The sequence below is a fragment of the Sus scrofa genome, chromosome 7, assembly GCF_054392235.1.
Source record: "Sus scrofa isolate SSC_HxYL_T2T_F1_AM1 chromosome 7, Sscrofa_HxYL_maternal_Yorkshire_Landrace_v2.0, whole genome shotgun sequence".
NCBI lineage: Eukaryota > Metazoa > Chordata > Mammalia > Artiodactyla > Suidae > Sus > Sus scrofa.
This window is the reverse complement of record NC_139389.1, coordinates 65002293-65019698: the sequence shown is the minus strand read 5'-3', so window position 1 is coordinate 65019698 and position 17406 is coordinate 65002293. Positions and strand designations below refer to the sequence as shown.

The following is a 17406-nucleotide window of genomic DNA, read 5'->3' as shown; positions in this document are numbered from 1 at the left end:
GAAAAAAAGCATTAAGAATTTCAGGAGAGTGACAGCAGAATATTGAACCAAGCATGAGGCCCTGGGAGCCTGCATGGGTCACTCCATCATGAGGCCAGTCCTGCTCAGAGAGGTTAAGTAGCTTGTTCAAGGCCAATCTGAGATGCGAACCCAGTCCTGAGTCTCATACCCATGTCCTTTCCTAAGTATCACCACCCCGTCCACCTTGCTGGCTGCCTCGCTACTTTGTGTGAGTCCCAGGTCTAGTTCTACCGCTTTGGGGCTCCCTGGGTCTTCAGCACCCCCCATCCAGCACACCCGTCAGGAGGACAGCAGTGGCAGAAACCCTGTCCTGCCTGCATTAGCACCCAGGCCTCTCCAGTCTCAAGGTGAAACACTGGTGCCAGCTCCACTTGGCAGAGTGAAGGCCCAGCCCACTGGCCGGGTGCAGCTCTGGGGGGGCTTCTCTGAAAGCTGGTGTGGCATGTAGGGGATGCCGAGGTTCACTGTGATATATGGTGAAAGCCACGGCACTCCCACCAGGGGCCGTAACTCATAAGTTATGCGTGAGCTTCAAGACTAATAAATTTGGGAGGGAAGTATTAATGACTACACAGGGGCACGGTGAACTTGGCAGGCCCCAAAGCCTGGAACTTTGCAGCTTGGGTTTTAAAAATGATTTGTGCTGGAACAAGTTTAAACAGAAGCTGGTTGGCGTTCGTCTGACTGTGACCCGCTGGCAACTGTTGAGACTGCAGGAGCCGCTTCTCCTGCCTGGGCCAAGGCTGGCACTCCCGCCCTCGCAGGCCGCCCTCTCCTGAAGCTCCTGAGACTTATTGCTGATGTCTGCAGGTTAATCCCCGGATTGTGAGCGTACTGTGGTGACATGGTGAGCCTCAGAGCCCTCACTGGGCTGAAGGTCATGGGGAGCCACAAACACTGCCCTTTCTCCATCTCCAGAGTAGTCGTGAGCGCCCCTCGCTTGTCCAGCCATAATTTCTAATGTCATGCAAATCCCTCCCTGGACACAGCTGGTCAGAAAGAGATCCGCTGGGGCAGCCCTGTCTCCCTGGACCAACTGAGGCTGTGAATCACACGTGCCACTTGCTACCCTAAGGCTTCTGCCCTCTGCCTCGGAGGCGCTGGCTTTGCTACCGAGGGCTCTGGGGGTTGGCCAGCAAGTGGCCGATGGGGAATGCCCTGTGCTCTGCTGAGTGGGCTGGGACAGGCACAATGCAGGTGCGCATCCAGAGAGGGGGGAGGTAGGGGCGTCACAGAGGAGAGAAAGGAGAGCAGGGGTGGGATTCCAGGGCTGGATGAGAAGGGCATTTGCAACTGCTCCCCGGGGGTGCATGTCTGCCATCTCTATGGGAGGCCCGAGTGCCTTGTTCACATACCCTGAGTTTCCAGGAGGGTCGGCACAGACCCTGTGACATAGGCTGGGACATGCAGCCGATCACTTTCTCCCTTCTTTTTTTAAAATTTCTAATTTTTAAAAGATTTTTATTTTTTCTATTATAGTTGGTTTACAATGTTCTGTCAATTTCTGCGGTACAGAAAAGTGACCCAGTCATACACCTATATATATATGTGTGTGTGTGTGTATATATATGTATATATGAGTGTGTGTGTGTGTATAACATATATATATATACACATTCTTTTTCTCACATGATTCTCCATCACATTCCATCAAAAGTGACTAGATATAGTTCCCTGGGCTATATAGCAGGGTCTCCACTCCAAATGCAATAGTTTGCATCTACTAACCCCAAACTTTCTCCCCTCTTATTCTGCCTCCCTCCACCTCCTCTTGGAAGTTACCCACTTGTGGGGACCATACTTGAGGTGCTCACCTGAGCTCAGATGGTTAAAGGTGGGCTCAGCTGAAGAGGGAATAGGACCGAGTGGGCCCAAGGGCCAGGCGAGCTGCAGCCTTGAGATGGGCTGTGAGCAGCCACCACGGCCAGAGCAAGGAGGTGGCTCCTCCAACTCACTCTGCTCCATCAGAAGGGAGGTCCTGAGATGGACCAGGAGATTGTAAGCCTGTTCATCCATCCTTGGGAAGCAAGACAAAGTGGGCAAAATGGCTGCTGACTTCCAGGAGAACTTTCAGGAAGGAGGTTCTTATATTCTTATATTCTGGATTCCATAAGCACCAGCGTGCAGAGCTGAACGCCAAGGGGCGGTTTCTGGACTGGGCTACTGACAGATGCCCTCCGAGCTGCGAGAGAGGACCCAAGGTTGCAGGACCCACAGGGAAATAGGGATGTCCACGAGCCTTAGTTTGTTCACCCATCAGTTATGGGCTCACAGATCACATTCCATGCAACAAACTCCACGGCAAGCCTGCCGAGGGCCAGCGTGGTAGGCCCTGAGGATAAAGTGTGGGAGCAACCTGGCACAATCTGGGCCTAGTGGAGTTCATATAAAGTCTTGAGGGAAGGGTGTGGAGACTGGGTGCTCACTCTGAGACAAGTTTTGAGGATGCAGTTTGGCAGGCAGGCCTGTTCTGCCAGTGAACAGCATGTGCAAAGGCCCAGAGACATATGACTGCACAGAACACGTCCAAAACAAAAGGCTGTTTCCCTCCGCTAAGTAAAAGTGAGGACAGGGTGCCAAGTGGAAGGAGATGGGGGGGGCAGCCAGGGACAAGAGCATCGAGGGTCTTATATGCCACCTGTTACAAGTTAAGCCATTGTGCCACCCCCCCCCGCCCCCGCCTCTGCCTCTGTCCAAGTCATATGTTGAAATTCTAACCCCTAGTACCTCAGAATGTAATCTTATTTGGAAATGAGGTTGTTATAGATGAGATCACAGCTAAGATGAGGTCATGCTGGGGTAGGGTGGGCCCCAAGGCCGATACAACTGGGATCTTATAAAAAGGGAACTTGGGCACAGACACACACACCCCAGAAGAACACCATGTGAGGAGATCAGGGTGATCCTTCTACAAGCTGAGGATTGCCAGGGATTACCAGTAAACCACCAGCAGCTTTACTGGGGGAGAGGCCTGGGACAGATGCTCCCTCACAGTCCTCAGAAGGAGCCAGCCCTGCCAAGACCTTGATCTCAGACTTCCAGCCTCCAGAACCGGGAGACAGTACACTTCTGTTGTTTAAGCCACCCAGTCTGTGGTACTTTGTTTCGGCAGCCCCAGCAAACACCAGCCAAGCTGTTAGGTCAGGAAGTGACATGAAAGATTTATAAAGGATCACTGGGATGGCGGGGGTGCAGGCCTAAAGAGGGCACCTATGGGGTGAAGAGGGGGTCAGGGGGCTGCGTGAGGTCCAGAGATAGGAAAGGCTGAACGATGCACATGGAGAAGGGGGAGGTTTCAAGATATATGCAGACCGTAAAACCAGCTGGAATTGGTGTTGGGTTGTGAGTCAGGATCTGTGAAGCCCAAGAAACCTGCAGTAAAGGCAGGAATTGCATAAGCTACAGCTGAACACAGATGAATGTTAAAATCTGCTCGGGGCACAGAAAGCCAACTGCCCAAGGAGGCTGCGGGGACGTGGGGCCTCGGTCAGCTGTGAGCTCAGGCCGAGTGGGCGCCGCAAGGCTTGGGAGCCTTCCAACCTTTGGTTCTGGGGACTCAGAACCAGAACCAAAAAATCAGGGCTGGCTCCTTGGCACTCTGCCCTGGGTGTTGCAGCTCCCCAAGAACTGCGTTTAGTTCTAGATGTCACTCTGAGAGGGACCAAAGCTGGAATGCTTGGAGCGGGGCAGCGCAGCAAGAACTTAGAGGGCCTGTCCCCTGAGGACTGGCTGTGGGAATGCAGGTGACGGTCCCCGGAGAAGAAGACATGCAGAGACCAGTCTCTGAAAGGATGTCTCAACCGGCAGGGCACCCACGAGACCTACACAAAAAAGCTGTGTCCAAGTGGGAGAGGTGGGTGCCAGAAGCAGAGCTCTGCTCAGTCTGAGGTTTGAGGCTGGGTTGCCAGGGGCTTCCCTGGGAGGTTTGGGGGACCTATTCTCAAGGAAGGTAAACTAAGGCTGCAGGGCCTCCTGGCAGGGGTGACATGGGATTAGCACATCCGCTAAAGGGCTGGACTCATAAGTCCTTCCTAGCCTCCAAGTTCTCTAGTTCTAAGATTGGAAGTTCTCTCAAAAGAGCACAGTAGCAATCACCCCATCTCCCCAAACCTGTTCATAGTGCCTTACAGATTACAAGGCTTTCTCAGCTCTATCAGCTCCTTCTACTTCCTGTGAGGCAGAAAGAGCTGGAAGTATGAGCCCACTTCACAGAGAGGATCACTGAAGCCCCAAGTGTAGAGCTGGGGAGTGCCAGAGCCTGGGGCCCCAGCCTCTTGCCTGCCCAGCCCTGCCTGGCTGTTGCTGCCCCAGCAAGGGGAACACAGCAACCAAAGTGAAATGGGCCCTAGTCCAAGCTGGAGTTTAGGATCCTACAGCCTGGGTTCCAAGCCCAGCACCTCCATTTCTTGTGCCGTGACCCCAAGAAATTCTCTTGACCTATTGGGATCTGAGTTTCCTCCTCCATGTGAAAAAAAAAAAAAAGTGTGAATGTGAATTGAAATCATACTGTAAAAAGCTTCTCAATGCAAATCAAAACTACAGTGAGGTACTACCTCACACCGGTCAGAATGGCTATCATTAAAAAGTCTACAAATAATAAATGCTAGAGAGGGTGTGGAGAAAAGGGAACCCTCCCACACTGCGGTGGAAATGTAAGTTGGTGCATGGAGGAGAACAGTATGGAGGTTCCTCAAAAAACTGAAAACAGAGGTGCCATGTGATCCAGCAATCCCACTCCTGGGCATATATGTGGACAAAATTTTCATTTGAAAAGATACATTCACCCCTACATTCATAGCAGCACTATTCACAATAGTCAAGACATGAAAACAACCTAAATGTCTAACGACACATGAATGGACTAAGAAGATGTGGTACATATACACAATGGAATACCATTCAGCCATAAAAAAAGAACTGAAATAATGCCATTTGCGGCAACATGGATGAACCCTTAGAGATTTTTTTTTTTTTTGTCTTTTTGCCATTTCCAGGGCTGCTCCCACGGCATATGCAGGTTCCCAGGCTGGGGGTCTAATCAGAACTGTTGCTGCCGGCCTATACCAGAGCCATAGCAATGCGGGATCCAAGCCGCGTCTGCAACCTACACCACAGCTCACGGCAACGCCAGATCCCTAACCCACTGAGCAAGGCCATGGATTGAACCCGCAACCTCATGGTTCCTAGTCGGATTCGGAACTCCGAACCCTTAGAGATTCTTATACCAAGTAAAGTAAGTCAGAAAGACAAATACCACATGACATTACTTATATGTGGAATCTAAAGTATGACACAGGTGAATCTATCTATAGAACAGAAACAGACTCAGACACAGAGAACAGACTTGTGGTTGCCAAGGGAGAGGTGGGTGGAGGAGGGAAATATTGGGAGTTTGGGGTTATCAGATGTAAATATTACATATAGAATGTATAAACAACAAGGCCCTACTGTATAGCACAGGGAACTATATTCAATATCCTGAGATAAACTATAATGGAACAGAATATAAAAAAGAATGTGTACCTATGTTACTGTATCACTTTGCTGTACAGCAGAAATTAATGCAACATTATAAATCAACTACACTTCAATTAAAAAAAAAAAGCTTCTCTTGGAGGAATTTGATGAATCTTAGTTCCCTTACTTTTAGGTAAAAAACGAGGGCTCAGAAACATGTTCTGAATTATTACAGGAAGTCAGTATTTTTTAAAAGATCTCAGTAAAGTGAAGAAACCACCTAACCATCATTTTAGTGATAAGATTTTCTGGTTCAATTAGGGCAGGAAGGGCTCAGACACGAGCAGGAAAGGTGCCTGGGGAGGGGAACCTGTGTTTGAGGCACTGAGGACCCCCCCCCCATGAGGTCTAACAACACTGCAGATCCCCCCCTGAGCCGGCTGCCTGGCCCCTTGAGCTGACCTGCAAACCTCGCAAAGGCCCAAACCTGACACAGCTGTGTCACTAGGTGAGGGTATTTTCACCCTCAATCACAAAATAATACCACCTGGCATTTGCAGGGCTACTTTGCAGTTCTAGAGCCCACTAGAACCCGCTTCCTGGAGCCTCACAACAACCCTGGGAGGAAGCCTCAGCACTGCTCCCATTTCACAGCCAGCAAAAACAAGACCTAGAAAGGTTAATTCCCCTGTACAAGGCGACACAGCTGGCCTTCTATAGAGTACTCTGCTCTGGGGTATGGCCAGCGCTCCCGTCTCTACCAACATCACCTGCCCCTCAATTTACTACCATCTCCTAGGCTTAGGTTCTGGGTTGTTCTGGCTCCAGGCCTGGACTTGCTATCTGGGCCCTAGTGGGCTGAGCAGCCCAGTGGGAAAGTCCTAGGCATCCAGCCAGAAGCCTAGCTCTGCCATTTAGTAGTGATGCACCTTTGGACAACGTTTCTGGGTCTCCGTTCCTTCACCTACAAAGGCGGAAGGCCAAACCTCCTGCAGGCGGTAGCGGTGAGGACTGGGGAGGAAAACAGCCAGGGGCGCACAGGCATAAATGAGCACTAAGATCCCATCAAAGTCGGGTCAAGGTAGCTCGCCTCAACGCTTTCTCCTAGATTCAGAAAGGTAGCCCTGGGGGCATTGATCTGAGGGTCCCCCCAGCAGCAGCAGCACCACCACCAGCACCAAAATCGTGGGCCGGGACAGGGGCACAATCCTGCAAGGAGACGCCCCCCAGCTCCAGGCAGCCGCGCGCAGAGCCCTGGGGCGGGCGGTGGGGAGGCGGCTCCCCACGGCGGGACTGGGGGAGGCGCGGCGGGCTCACCTCGCGCGGGCTGCAGCTCCTCCACGACGCTCTCGGCCGCCGTCTCCTCGGCCCACGTGCCGGCCTCCACCACCTTGTAGCGGCTGCGCGGCTGGCTGAGCACGTGAGGGGCCTGCAGCGCCGCCTCGCGCTCGGCCGCCAGGTCCAGGTCCTGCTGCGCCAGGTGCGCCCGCAGCTGCCGGATCTCAAACTGCAAGAAGGAGAGGGGCGGTGGGGTGCGCGACGCGGGGGGCGCGGGGGCCTCGGGGGCCTCGGCCCGAGCCAGCCTGATGTCTGGGCGCTTTGCTCCGGGGGAGCAGGGAGGCATGGGCTTTGAGCCTCCGAAGGCGGGATGGGGCGTTCCTCACAAATCTCCCAACGATAGTAATCACAAGTGTCTCTGACGTTTATGGAGCCTTTTCCAAGTAATAAAACGTGTCCCTGTGTCTCACCTCTGATGCTTTGTAGTCTGGCCTCACCGTGAAGACAAAGCCATGAGGGGAAACACAACTGCGGGTTGCCGGAAGAACACTGCAGGAGGAGTCAGGGAAACCGGATTTGAATCCCGTTCCAATTACTTCCCTAAATGTGCGTGGGACCCAGGTGGTGCGTGTCAAAATGAGCGCCTTGCCCAGGTGTTAACTGATGGTTAGCGGAAGATCGGAAAGCCCACAACATCCAGGACCAGCGTAACAAGCCCTGGAAGCCGGTTCTGGCATCCTGTGCTTACTGGGCTCTGTCTGGTCCTTTTGTCTTCCAGCAACACCCACATCCCTCTTCTGGGAGGTGTTCTGAGAGCCGGTGGATGGCTCCCAGCCAGCCCAGCGGCTTACTGCCAGGGGCCGTGGTTTCCTTATCTGTAAAATGGAAGTTATCACGCCCTAGAGCTCTTTCAGGACTTGGGTGCTTCATACAGGCTTTGTAAGAAGACGCACACATTTTTATTTTGGTTTAATTTTTTAGTTGTTGGGGAAAATTTCTTAGAGAAGCTTCCAGATGCCTCTTGGGTTTGTGGCTGAGATGGCTATTCACACTCTGGGGCCTCCTTGGGTGATCCAGGCCAAGGCAAAGTTCGGGTCTGACTCTGAAGAGCCTCGGCTGAGGGCTCAGGAGGAAGGAGAACATTTACTGCCACCTAGTGTTCCAAACACACACTGCACCGCTTCTGCACAACTCCACAAGCTCCAGCCAAAGCCCCAGGAGCCAGAAGCAGGTAGGGTGAGGAGGGGTCCTGGGGAAGCCCAGAGCCTGGGCTCCCTACCTAGGAGATTACCTCCTGGCTCATGATGCCCAATCTCCAGCCATGGCTCCTGCCCGTGTCAGATCATACCTCCAACTGCCTACCTGACACAGAACCAGGTCACAGGTGTCACAAACTCAACCTAGTCTACACAAGACTCTGCATTCTATCCCCACATCTGCTCCGCAGGTGTTTTCATCTCATTTTAGCTGAACCCCAAAATGTAATCTCCCTCGCTTCTTCCCTCTCCCTCACCCTTCCTACCATCCAATCTGCCCTCAAGTCCAGCTTCCTAAGTGCCACCCCAGGCCTGCCACCTCCCTCCACCTCCGCTGCCGGCTCTCATCTGGATGACTGCAGCCCCCACAACCCTCTATGGTCCATCCCTCAACAGGGGTCAGAGGGATGCTCCTAAACCTACCTCAGATTGTGTCACCCCCTTGTCCACAGACTTCAGTTGGAAGGAAACTCAAACGTTTTACCCTTGGTTTACAAAGCAGGTGCACGTTCTGGTTCTGCTTACCTGGCCCACTTCACGTCATTCTTTCTTTGCCTCCCCCATGACACGTCATTCCTTAAACACACTGTGTGTTGGTCTCAGTGTCACTTCCCCAGCTGTGCCCTCTGCTCCCATATCACATGGCTGACCCCCCCCCCCACCTCCTGGAGGCCTTCCTGGACCCCCACCTAAGGCAGCCACCCAGGCACTCTGTCACATCACCCTATTTGAATTCTCTACCTTGCATTTAGCACCTCCTGATATTTTATTTATGTTAATGTTTTATTCTTCTGATGATGATGAAAGTGAAACACACTAAAAGCATTCACCAGCACTAGGGTGGTGGGCAGTGAGCTGGCATGGGGGCAACTCCCAATGTCAGTTTGCAGGCTTTGCCTAGGGACCACTTGGTTTTCCAGAGAGTTCATCAGCCTCCTGCGTGAGGACACACTGGCTGCCTCTGTGCTGGGAGCAGAGCAGGGCAGTGGGGCAGAGGAGTGGGCCAGACGTTAGATGAAAGGACTTCACCTAATCCTCAGTTCCAGCCCTGCACCTCTCCCCCACCTCTGCCTCCCCCAGTGTCCACCTGCAGAGCCTCAGGTTCAGTATCTCCAGAGGAGGAACCTCTTGCCTCTTGCAGGGTGAGCGAGCGTGGTCTCCTGGCTGTGCAGGATTTGGAAGGGGACCTGGAGGGTTAAATATTACGCATACAGGGGCTTTTTAGCCAAGGCCCCTCCCCTGTGGTCAGCTTCACACTCACCCCCTTCCTCCCAAACTCTCAGGGGTTGGGGGGGGTGGAAATTAGCCCATTTTCCTCACTATCCACCTCTCGAGACACTTTTGTTATAGATTCTCCACTCTGCTAGATCCATCCTCCATTTCCTCCAAATCCACTGAAATCTCTGTCATCTTTGCCCTGATGGACAGGACTTAAAGAGAGTGTCTTAATTCTTACATGTTTATGTTTTTCTCTTTACCATCATCTTATTGGAGTTTGGGGGAGGAGATCAGATAAATATGTGTGGGCACTGCACCATTTTCTTCAAAGACTGCCTATTGATTTTCTTCCCACTATGGTATTTTTTTTTTTTAAGAGGCCTGAATGTTTCATGCATGCTAATCTCTGTGGTGTAAATTCTCCCACCCTGGCCAGTTTCAAACTATCAACACGATGTCAGGCAGAATTGGCGAGAAGTATGCACAGCTGGCTCTCAGGACCCATCACCCCCCACAGCCACCCACTGCCACCTCACTCCTCTGTCAGAGCAGGGATACTGACACTAACCTATGCAAGCATAGGACATAGAATACAGTCGCTGTACGAGCAGAGATTGTGTCTGTCTCGTTGGCTGGTACACGGGAGGCCCACAATAAACATTGTTAAATGAATCCATACACATGAATGAGTGAAAAGAGTCAGCCTTGCTCAATTCTCTGGTTTCAGATTGAGTCCTAACACCAGCCACAAACTGAGCCCCAACCCCAACCCAAAGCTGAGACAAAGCCTGAGTTCCAACACTGAGCCCTGACCCTGCTCATACATTGATCCCCCAGTCTGGTCACATACTGAGACCCTATCCTGATCACCCAGTAGACCCTACCTCTGGTCTCAGACTGGGTTCAGACTCGGGACCTCAACAACCCAATTGTTGGGACCATGGGTCTTGGAAAGCGAGAGAGCAAGACTGGTGGCCTTCTATGCAGGAGTAGAGGGCTGGAGCCGTCCTTCTCACAGCGAGGTCTCAGATGTCACACAGGGCCCATTAAGCAATCCCTCTTAGCTCTGCTGGGGCTGGGAGCCCCTCCTGCCCAGGCTGATCTGAACTTCCCATGGGCATACCCAGCCCACTTTCTCCAAGGCCGCTCATCGGGGCCGGCAGGCCCAGCTAATGGGCTCCTAGGCCATCTGAACAGATGCATTATTGATGACTTGTAATTGATACAGAGCTGCCCATGAGTGTCCCACTGGAATTCAGGCCAGACAGCCAGAGGCCAGGGCTTGCCCAGCCCCAAGCCCATATGTGCACACATAGGCATGTAAGCTGATACAAGTTTTAGGCTAGCATTATGAACCCCAAGTAGTGTCAGTTCCCCCATTCATTCATTTATTCATCCATTCACTAAGAAGTCAGGTAAAGCATCAGGAGGGCTATGCGAAAATTCTGTTACATGTATTGGAATGGATATGCCTCTTGCAACTTGGAAGTGAGTCCTGGGTGGCCCCGGTGACAGGGCCTGCCTACTGCACTGCAGGGAACAAATCCCTCATGGGAGTCCCAAGGGCTAGCTCTGGGTGGCACTGGTGGCAGAGGAGGCTTGGTGTGTGTGGTAGATAGAGGACTGGGAGGTCGGCAGGGGCCACACCAGGCAGCCCTGTAGCCAATGGTCAGATGTTGTATGGACTTTGGTCCTTCTTCAGAAAGCCACAAGAGGAGTTCCCATCGTGGCTCAGCAGGTTACGAACCCAACTAGTATCCATGAGGATGTGGGCTGGACCCATGGCCTTGATCAGTGGGTTAAGGACCCGGCACTGCTGTGAGCTGTGGTGTTGGTTGGCAGCTGCAGCTCCAATTCAACCGCTAACTCATTAACTCCCAAAAAGAAAAAAGGAGAAACAAGCAACAATAAATCCCTGAAATCTTTTGAACAGAAGAATGGTGTGGTGATTCAGATGAGCATTTTGAAAGGACTGTGCTGACAGCACAGTGGAGAAGAGATGAGATGGGGATAAGCCAGGGCGGATATGGGAGTACCAGCTGGGAGGCTACTGCAGCAGTCCAGGCCAGAGATGACCAGATTTTGCCTGGAGACAGTGGAGATGAAGATGAGAACTCTTTAGGAGGTAAAAGCGTCAGCTCGGGCATGGATTGGAATGGGGGTGAAGGAGAAGGCAATCTCACTTGGGGACATATTTTTACAAGCTTCATTCCCAGAGGCTGTGGGGTGGCTGGATGCTGTGAGCCCTTGCCCTGAGGAGGAATGACTGAGTCCTTATAGAGCTACCACAGATGGGCTAAATGGCTCTTAGTTCTGGTCACTGGCTGTGACAGCCAGGGAGTTGACAGGCTGATCTAGCTGGGACCCTCAGAGCCTGGCTCCTGATTCCCTTGTACTGAACATGGCCACATGTGCTTCCCTAGTGGATGAAGGGCTGTCAAGGGGTCCTGGGATAGCAGGGCCTCGTTAGTTAGGTGGGTGAACTGAGGCCCCAAGACGGGAAGGAGCCTTTTGTGCTAGGGGACAGGGTGGAGTAAAGGCTAGGACCACATGATCCATCATAAGAAAAGTTGGACCCAGAACCCATGCATCTGGCTTCCAGCCCTTCAGACCTTGTGTCAAGGAACTTGAAGCCTTATGGGAGAGATGGAAGTGACTCAGCTCGAATGGAATACAGGCAAGCTGGATGGTAACAGGGGCCAGGAACAAGCAGGAGGTCCCCACGTGGGGAAAAAGCCAGGAGGTAGGAGCCTGAGCTGTTGGCCCATCACCCCTCCCTCTGCCTCTGCTAAGTCCCTCTTCCTCTTTGGGCCTCAGTTTCACTGTGTATTCAATAAGCGAACAGACCAGCTGGGTTCTGGTCTATGTAACAAGCTCTGTGCTAACTCTGGGACTCTAACTGGGAGGGGACACAGTGCAGGGGGCAGGTAATTCTTGGTGCTGTGCTCAGGGCCATCCCTGCTCCTACAGAAATGCCCCACTGCCAGAGAGCCAACTCTTTAGAGAAAGATAATATAATCCAGAACATCTAAAATGAATCATCACCAATGTGTAGCACACACCAAGAATCACTCACTATTCATGCAAACAAGCAGGAAGAAGGGATTGATTATCAAATCATAAAGCAGTTAAGAAGCTGCTTAGAATCTGCATAAAAGCTGACCTATACAAATATTTGAATTAGCAGACAAAGGCTTCAACATAACTGATTCATATGTTAGAGAAACTAGAGGAAACGATGGACAAAATGGATGTAGCATTTCGATGGAGAAACAGAACTGACAAAAGGAGACAAATAAAACTTTTAGAACCTTAATATACAATATCTAAAATTGAGCGTTCTGTTGGATGGGTTTAACAGCAGACAGGACACAGCAGAAGACAGGGATGTTGAACTTGAGGCTAGGTCTGTAGAAAAATGTTTTAAAAAAAAACCACCAGAGGAAGAAACAATAGAGAATGAGGGAATGGAAGAGGGTATAACAAAGAAGTGAGGCATGATCAGAAGGTCTCACATATGCTGTTTGAGCTGCAGAAGGAAAAGAACAGTGGGATGGAACAGAAGCAAGCAAGCAAGAAACGATGGCAAAATTGTTGCAAATCTCATGAAACACACCAACCCACAAATTCAAGAACCTCAGAGAACTCCAAGGAGGATAAATACAAAACCCCCACACCTCGACACCCTGGAGTCAAACTGCTATCCACAGACAAGGACAAACACCCACAGCCCTGAGGCTCTCCAGGGCTCCCCTGGGCCTGGGAACCTGGGAGAGAAAGAGCATGGTGGCTTTGACGACAAAATGAAGCAAATTTCCCACTGGCAAACAGGTCCAGTGGGAGAAAAAGACCACCCTGTGACTTGGGAAGAATGAAAGTGCGGCACAGAGCTTCTTAATGCACCTCATTAGCTAAGTATTTCTAATCAGATAACCTGACCAGATCAGCCCGGGATCCACAGGGAAGCCCTCAGTGTGCATTACTGGAGTGAGTTGGGCCCCTTCCATTGGGCTGGGCTTTTAATGCCTGCCCAGGCGGGGCCAGACCCCTGGGGCGTCCAGGCGGGCACACCCAGTGCATCTCTGCCTTTAATGGTCTGGTTTGTGGAGTACAACTGACATGGCCTTGGCCTGATCAATGCACACTTTGGCCAGAAGCTCGATGCTATCTAATGCAAGAGCAATAATTTTCTTCCATCCTATTAGTGCTGTCTGCACACACTGCCCTGCCTTCAAACCCATCTGCTATTGGGATGGCATCCAATGTTTATTTCCATTAGTTTCGCCATTGTTGGTAACAATAAAACTCAGGAGACAGTTGCAAACTAATGATTTAGGAGCAGGGTGAAGCTGAATTTGACCTTGGCCCCTTTCCATCCACTGTGAAGATGATGGGTAGTTGGCCATAAATTTAAATTATGGCAAAAGGATAACATAAGTTATTCCTCTGATGGCTAATTTTATCAGCTAAATAGGCTTGTCATTAAAGCTATCGGCTGTTTTACAAATCACTTCCCAAGTTTAAAAAAATACACACACACACACACACACACACACACACACACACTTCATGTCCCACAGTGGAGATCTTGAATGATCCAGGTAACAAAGACTATTGTGCTGAGCTGGGGGGGTGGTAGCCTCTGCAAGAACAGATGGGGCTCTCCGAAAAGAGCAGGCATCAAATACCAGCCCCTGAGCCAGGCTAGAACCCTTTTTCTGCTGCTCCTGACCTACGGAAGGGGCCCTTTGGCCCTTGAAGGCAGTGAGTGGACACCACCCGCCCTCTACCGGGCCCCACCAGGAATGCCTGTGGCTTAGGGTCCAGATTATCATCCTGTTTCTTCAGCACATAGGCCAGGGAGGATTCTTGCTATTGGGAAGGGGACGTGGATGTAGGAAACATCGCCAGCCTACTAGATGGCTATGCAGGTGACTGCTTTCTTCTTGGGCACAGACACTACTTTTGTTGGCATCTGGTGCCTTAGGTGTGACTGCATAACTGAGTTTGCCTATGAAATGGGGGTAGAAGCAATGCCACTGCTTTCAGGCCCGGCCAGTAAAAATCTTCTGTGCACAATTCTCTACCCTCCCTTTTGTATCCCCTGGCCAAAGGGAGAAAGCAGCAAGCACTCTGAATAAGAAGGAGCCACAAAATGAGAAGAGCCTGGAGGCCAGAGTGAACTGCTGGAACAGTGTCCCTTTACCCCTTCCACAAGTGCAGCTGCACTGGGCCATGGGATGAGTGACACACACACTTGTGTTAGGCCACCGAGATTCTTGTGTCACTCATTCTAACAGTGACTTGTATAGATGCCCTAATTTCTGGTGTAGGAAAATGGACACTGAACCCCTGAGTTCCATCCCAAGCCCTTCCTTCCATGACAAATGGTGGGACACTGGGCAAGCAACAGCCTCTCTCAGCCTCAGTCTTTCCATCTATAAAAGGATTAATCATACTGAGCCGGCCAACTTTGACCATCAGAGTCAAAATGAGCTAAAACATGTGGCAGTGCATTTGTAATGGGCACCATTATATAAATGATTTAGTATTACTTTTATTCTCTCCCTTTCTTTTCTTTCCTTCTTTTCTTTTCTTTTTTCTTTCTTTCTTTTTTTCTCTCCCCCCCCAACCTTTCCCTCCCTCTCTCTCTCTCCATCTCTCTTTTAAAATTTACTGAGGAGTTCCCCTCAGGGCTCAGCGGTAATGAACCTGACTAGTATCCATGAGAAAGTGGGTTTGATCCCTGGCCTTGCTCAGTGGGTTAAGGATCTGGCGTTGCTGTGGCTGTGGGGTAGGGCATAGGCTGGCAGCTGCAGCTCCAGTTTGACCCCTAGCCTGGGAACCTCCATATGCAGCAGGTGTGCTCCTAAACAAACAAACAAACAAAAAGCAAATGCAAAATAAAAAAAATAAAAATAAAATTTACCAAGAGACTCCAGTGGGTCAGACTTCCTATATGCGTTACTTGAATTAATCTGATTTTCACAGCATCCTCATGATGTCAGCCTTGTTTCCTCCATTTTTTCATTGAGGATCCTGAGGCCCAGAGAGTAAGTGGGTTATTGGTGGAGCTGAGGTCAGAAACCACGTACTGACTCCCTGGGTAAGAGGATGCCGCCCGCCCTCCCAGCTGCCCCCACGCGGACTCTTCTTTCAGAGACTGATGCTTGTCTCTCCTAGAGTTCCGCCCACCTCCTTGCAGGCTGGGTCTCAAGTCACCCTAGACTGAGTGCCCCCTGCCTAGGTCTTTTGCTGGTGGTCCTTTGTGAAGAGTGCTGAGGAAGGAGGACTTAACTGAGCCCACAGCACCCAGCAGGGAAGAGAAACAAACTTAGACAGTGGGCCGAGTTGGATCCTATTATTTGGGGCCAAAAGGTGTTACACGGCTTATAGAGCCAAGAGCAGGTACAATGGGGACTTCAAGATAGGCTCTGGAATGACAGCAAGGTCCTGGGCCGGGATGTACTAAAACCTTAGAAGTGGTTTTGTAAGACACGTCAGAAGAATATATCATCTCATTGATTTAACCACAGCATCTAAAACAGCTTTGATTTCTGAAGCAGCCAATGCGCAGAGAGAGACCAAAGTTCACACCATCTCTCTGAATGACAGTAACTAGCATGCCACCTCTGGAATCCATCTGTGTACCAGCGAGATGAATGCCTAAGAAAAATCTGGCTGGACAGAGAGCAAAATCCACAGAGAGCAAAATCAAAGTGAATGGGAATGACTTTACAGCAGAAGGACTGCTGGATGCAGGGACCTGAGGCTACTTGTTTCCATTGTAGAAATGAGCCATTGGGAAGAAGGCTGCAGGCCAGTCCGGGCTTGGGAAAGGTTAGACTGACCAACAGAGTGTCCTCCTTCCTCCCGCCCCTGCCCTGGCCCCTCTGGTCTCTTCTTTCTGGAGGCATCTGCTGAGGCTGAGGGGAGCTCAGGAGTCAGGAGAGATATAGGAATGAGGGAAGCACTGAATCCTGTCTCCCTGTGAGACCAGAGGGTCAGTGTGGTCAGAGGGCTGGGTTGGTGGGACTAGAATGAGCCATAAGAGACCCCCGTTCCATCCTAATCTCCTAACTGGCCTCACATCCCCCCATCTGCCAAATCCAGGGGCCCTTCCTCTATAACATGAGGTGGTTCTGGGGCACCTGGGGTGTGGCCCGTGGTAAGAAATGAGCAGCCATGTGGTGCAGAAGAGAAAATGTGTAAGATATTATTCATGGAAGAAGCTGGAAGACCATGTCACCCAAGAGTCTTCACAGGGTCACAATAAGAAGCAATTTAAGCTTTCTAAAAAAGCTAAGATGAATTTTTTTTTTTTAAAAAAAAGAGTCACTTTACAGTGGAGACCTGACAAACACAACCTCTGCCAGGGGATCAAGGTCATCATCACCAGTGACGTCATGATGACAGTCTGTGCGTTGATATGATGGGACGAGGATGGCTCTGGACCTCTGCAGGCTCCCTCCCCAAACCCAGAACCCCCATTTAATCATGAGAAAAACATCAGACAAATCCCAATAGAGGGACAGCCTATAAAACACCTGACTAGAGCCCCTCCAACCTGCCAAGCCCATCAAAACCAAGAAAGTCTGGCATTCCCGTCATGGCTCATTGGAAATGAATCTGACTAGCATCCATGAGGACGCAGGTTTGATCCCTGGCCTCCCTCAGTGGGTTAAGGGTCCGGCATTGCCATGAGCTGTGGTGTAGGTTGCAGACACAGCTCAGGTCCCACGTTGTTGTGGCTGTGGCATAGGCCAGCAGTTACAGCTCTGATTTAACCCCTAGCCTGGGAACCTCCATGTGCTGCAGGGGAGGCCCTAAAAAACAACAACTACTACAACAACAAGAAAGTCTGAAGAACTTTTATAGCCAAGAGGAGCCCCAGGAGACAAGATGGCTAAATACAACGTGGTGTCCTAGATGGGATCCTGGAACAGATCAAGAACATTAGATTAAAAACTAAGGAAATCTGAACAATGTGTGGACCTTGATAATATATCAACACTGGTTCATTAATTGTGACAAACGCAGGATACTAAGGAAAGATGTGAATAATGGGGAAAACGGGGTATAAGGTATAGGGGAACTCTGTACTATTGTCACAGTTTTCCTGTAAATGTAAGACTGTTCCAAAAAATAAAGTTTATTTCAAAAAAGAGCTAAGATA

The 17406-nt window shown here is 50.7% G+C and overlaps 1 protein-coding gene across 23 annotated transcripts in view; it reads right to left on the bottom strand.

Moving 5' to 3' along the window:
- Positions 1-17406, bottom strand: part of TMEM266 (transmembrane protein 266) — a 128462-nt gene that overhangs the window by 9164 nt on the left and 101892 nt on the right. For all 23 annotated transcript variants that reach the window (XM_084968668.1, XM_084968663.1, XM_084968660.1 and 20 more), the window contains one exon: positions 6796-6985. In XM_084968668.1, coding sequence (XP_084824794.1) covers positions 6796-6985 — 190 coding nt within the window. The remainder of the gene's footprint in view (positions 1-6795; positions 6986-17406) is intronic.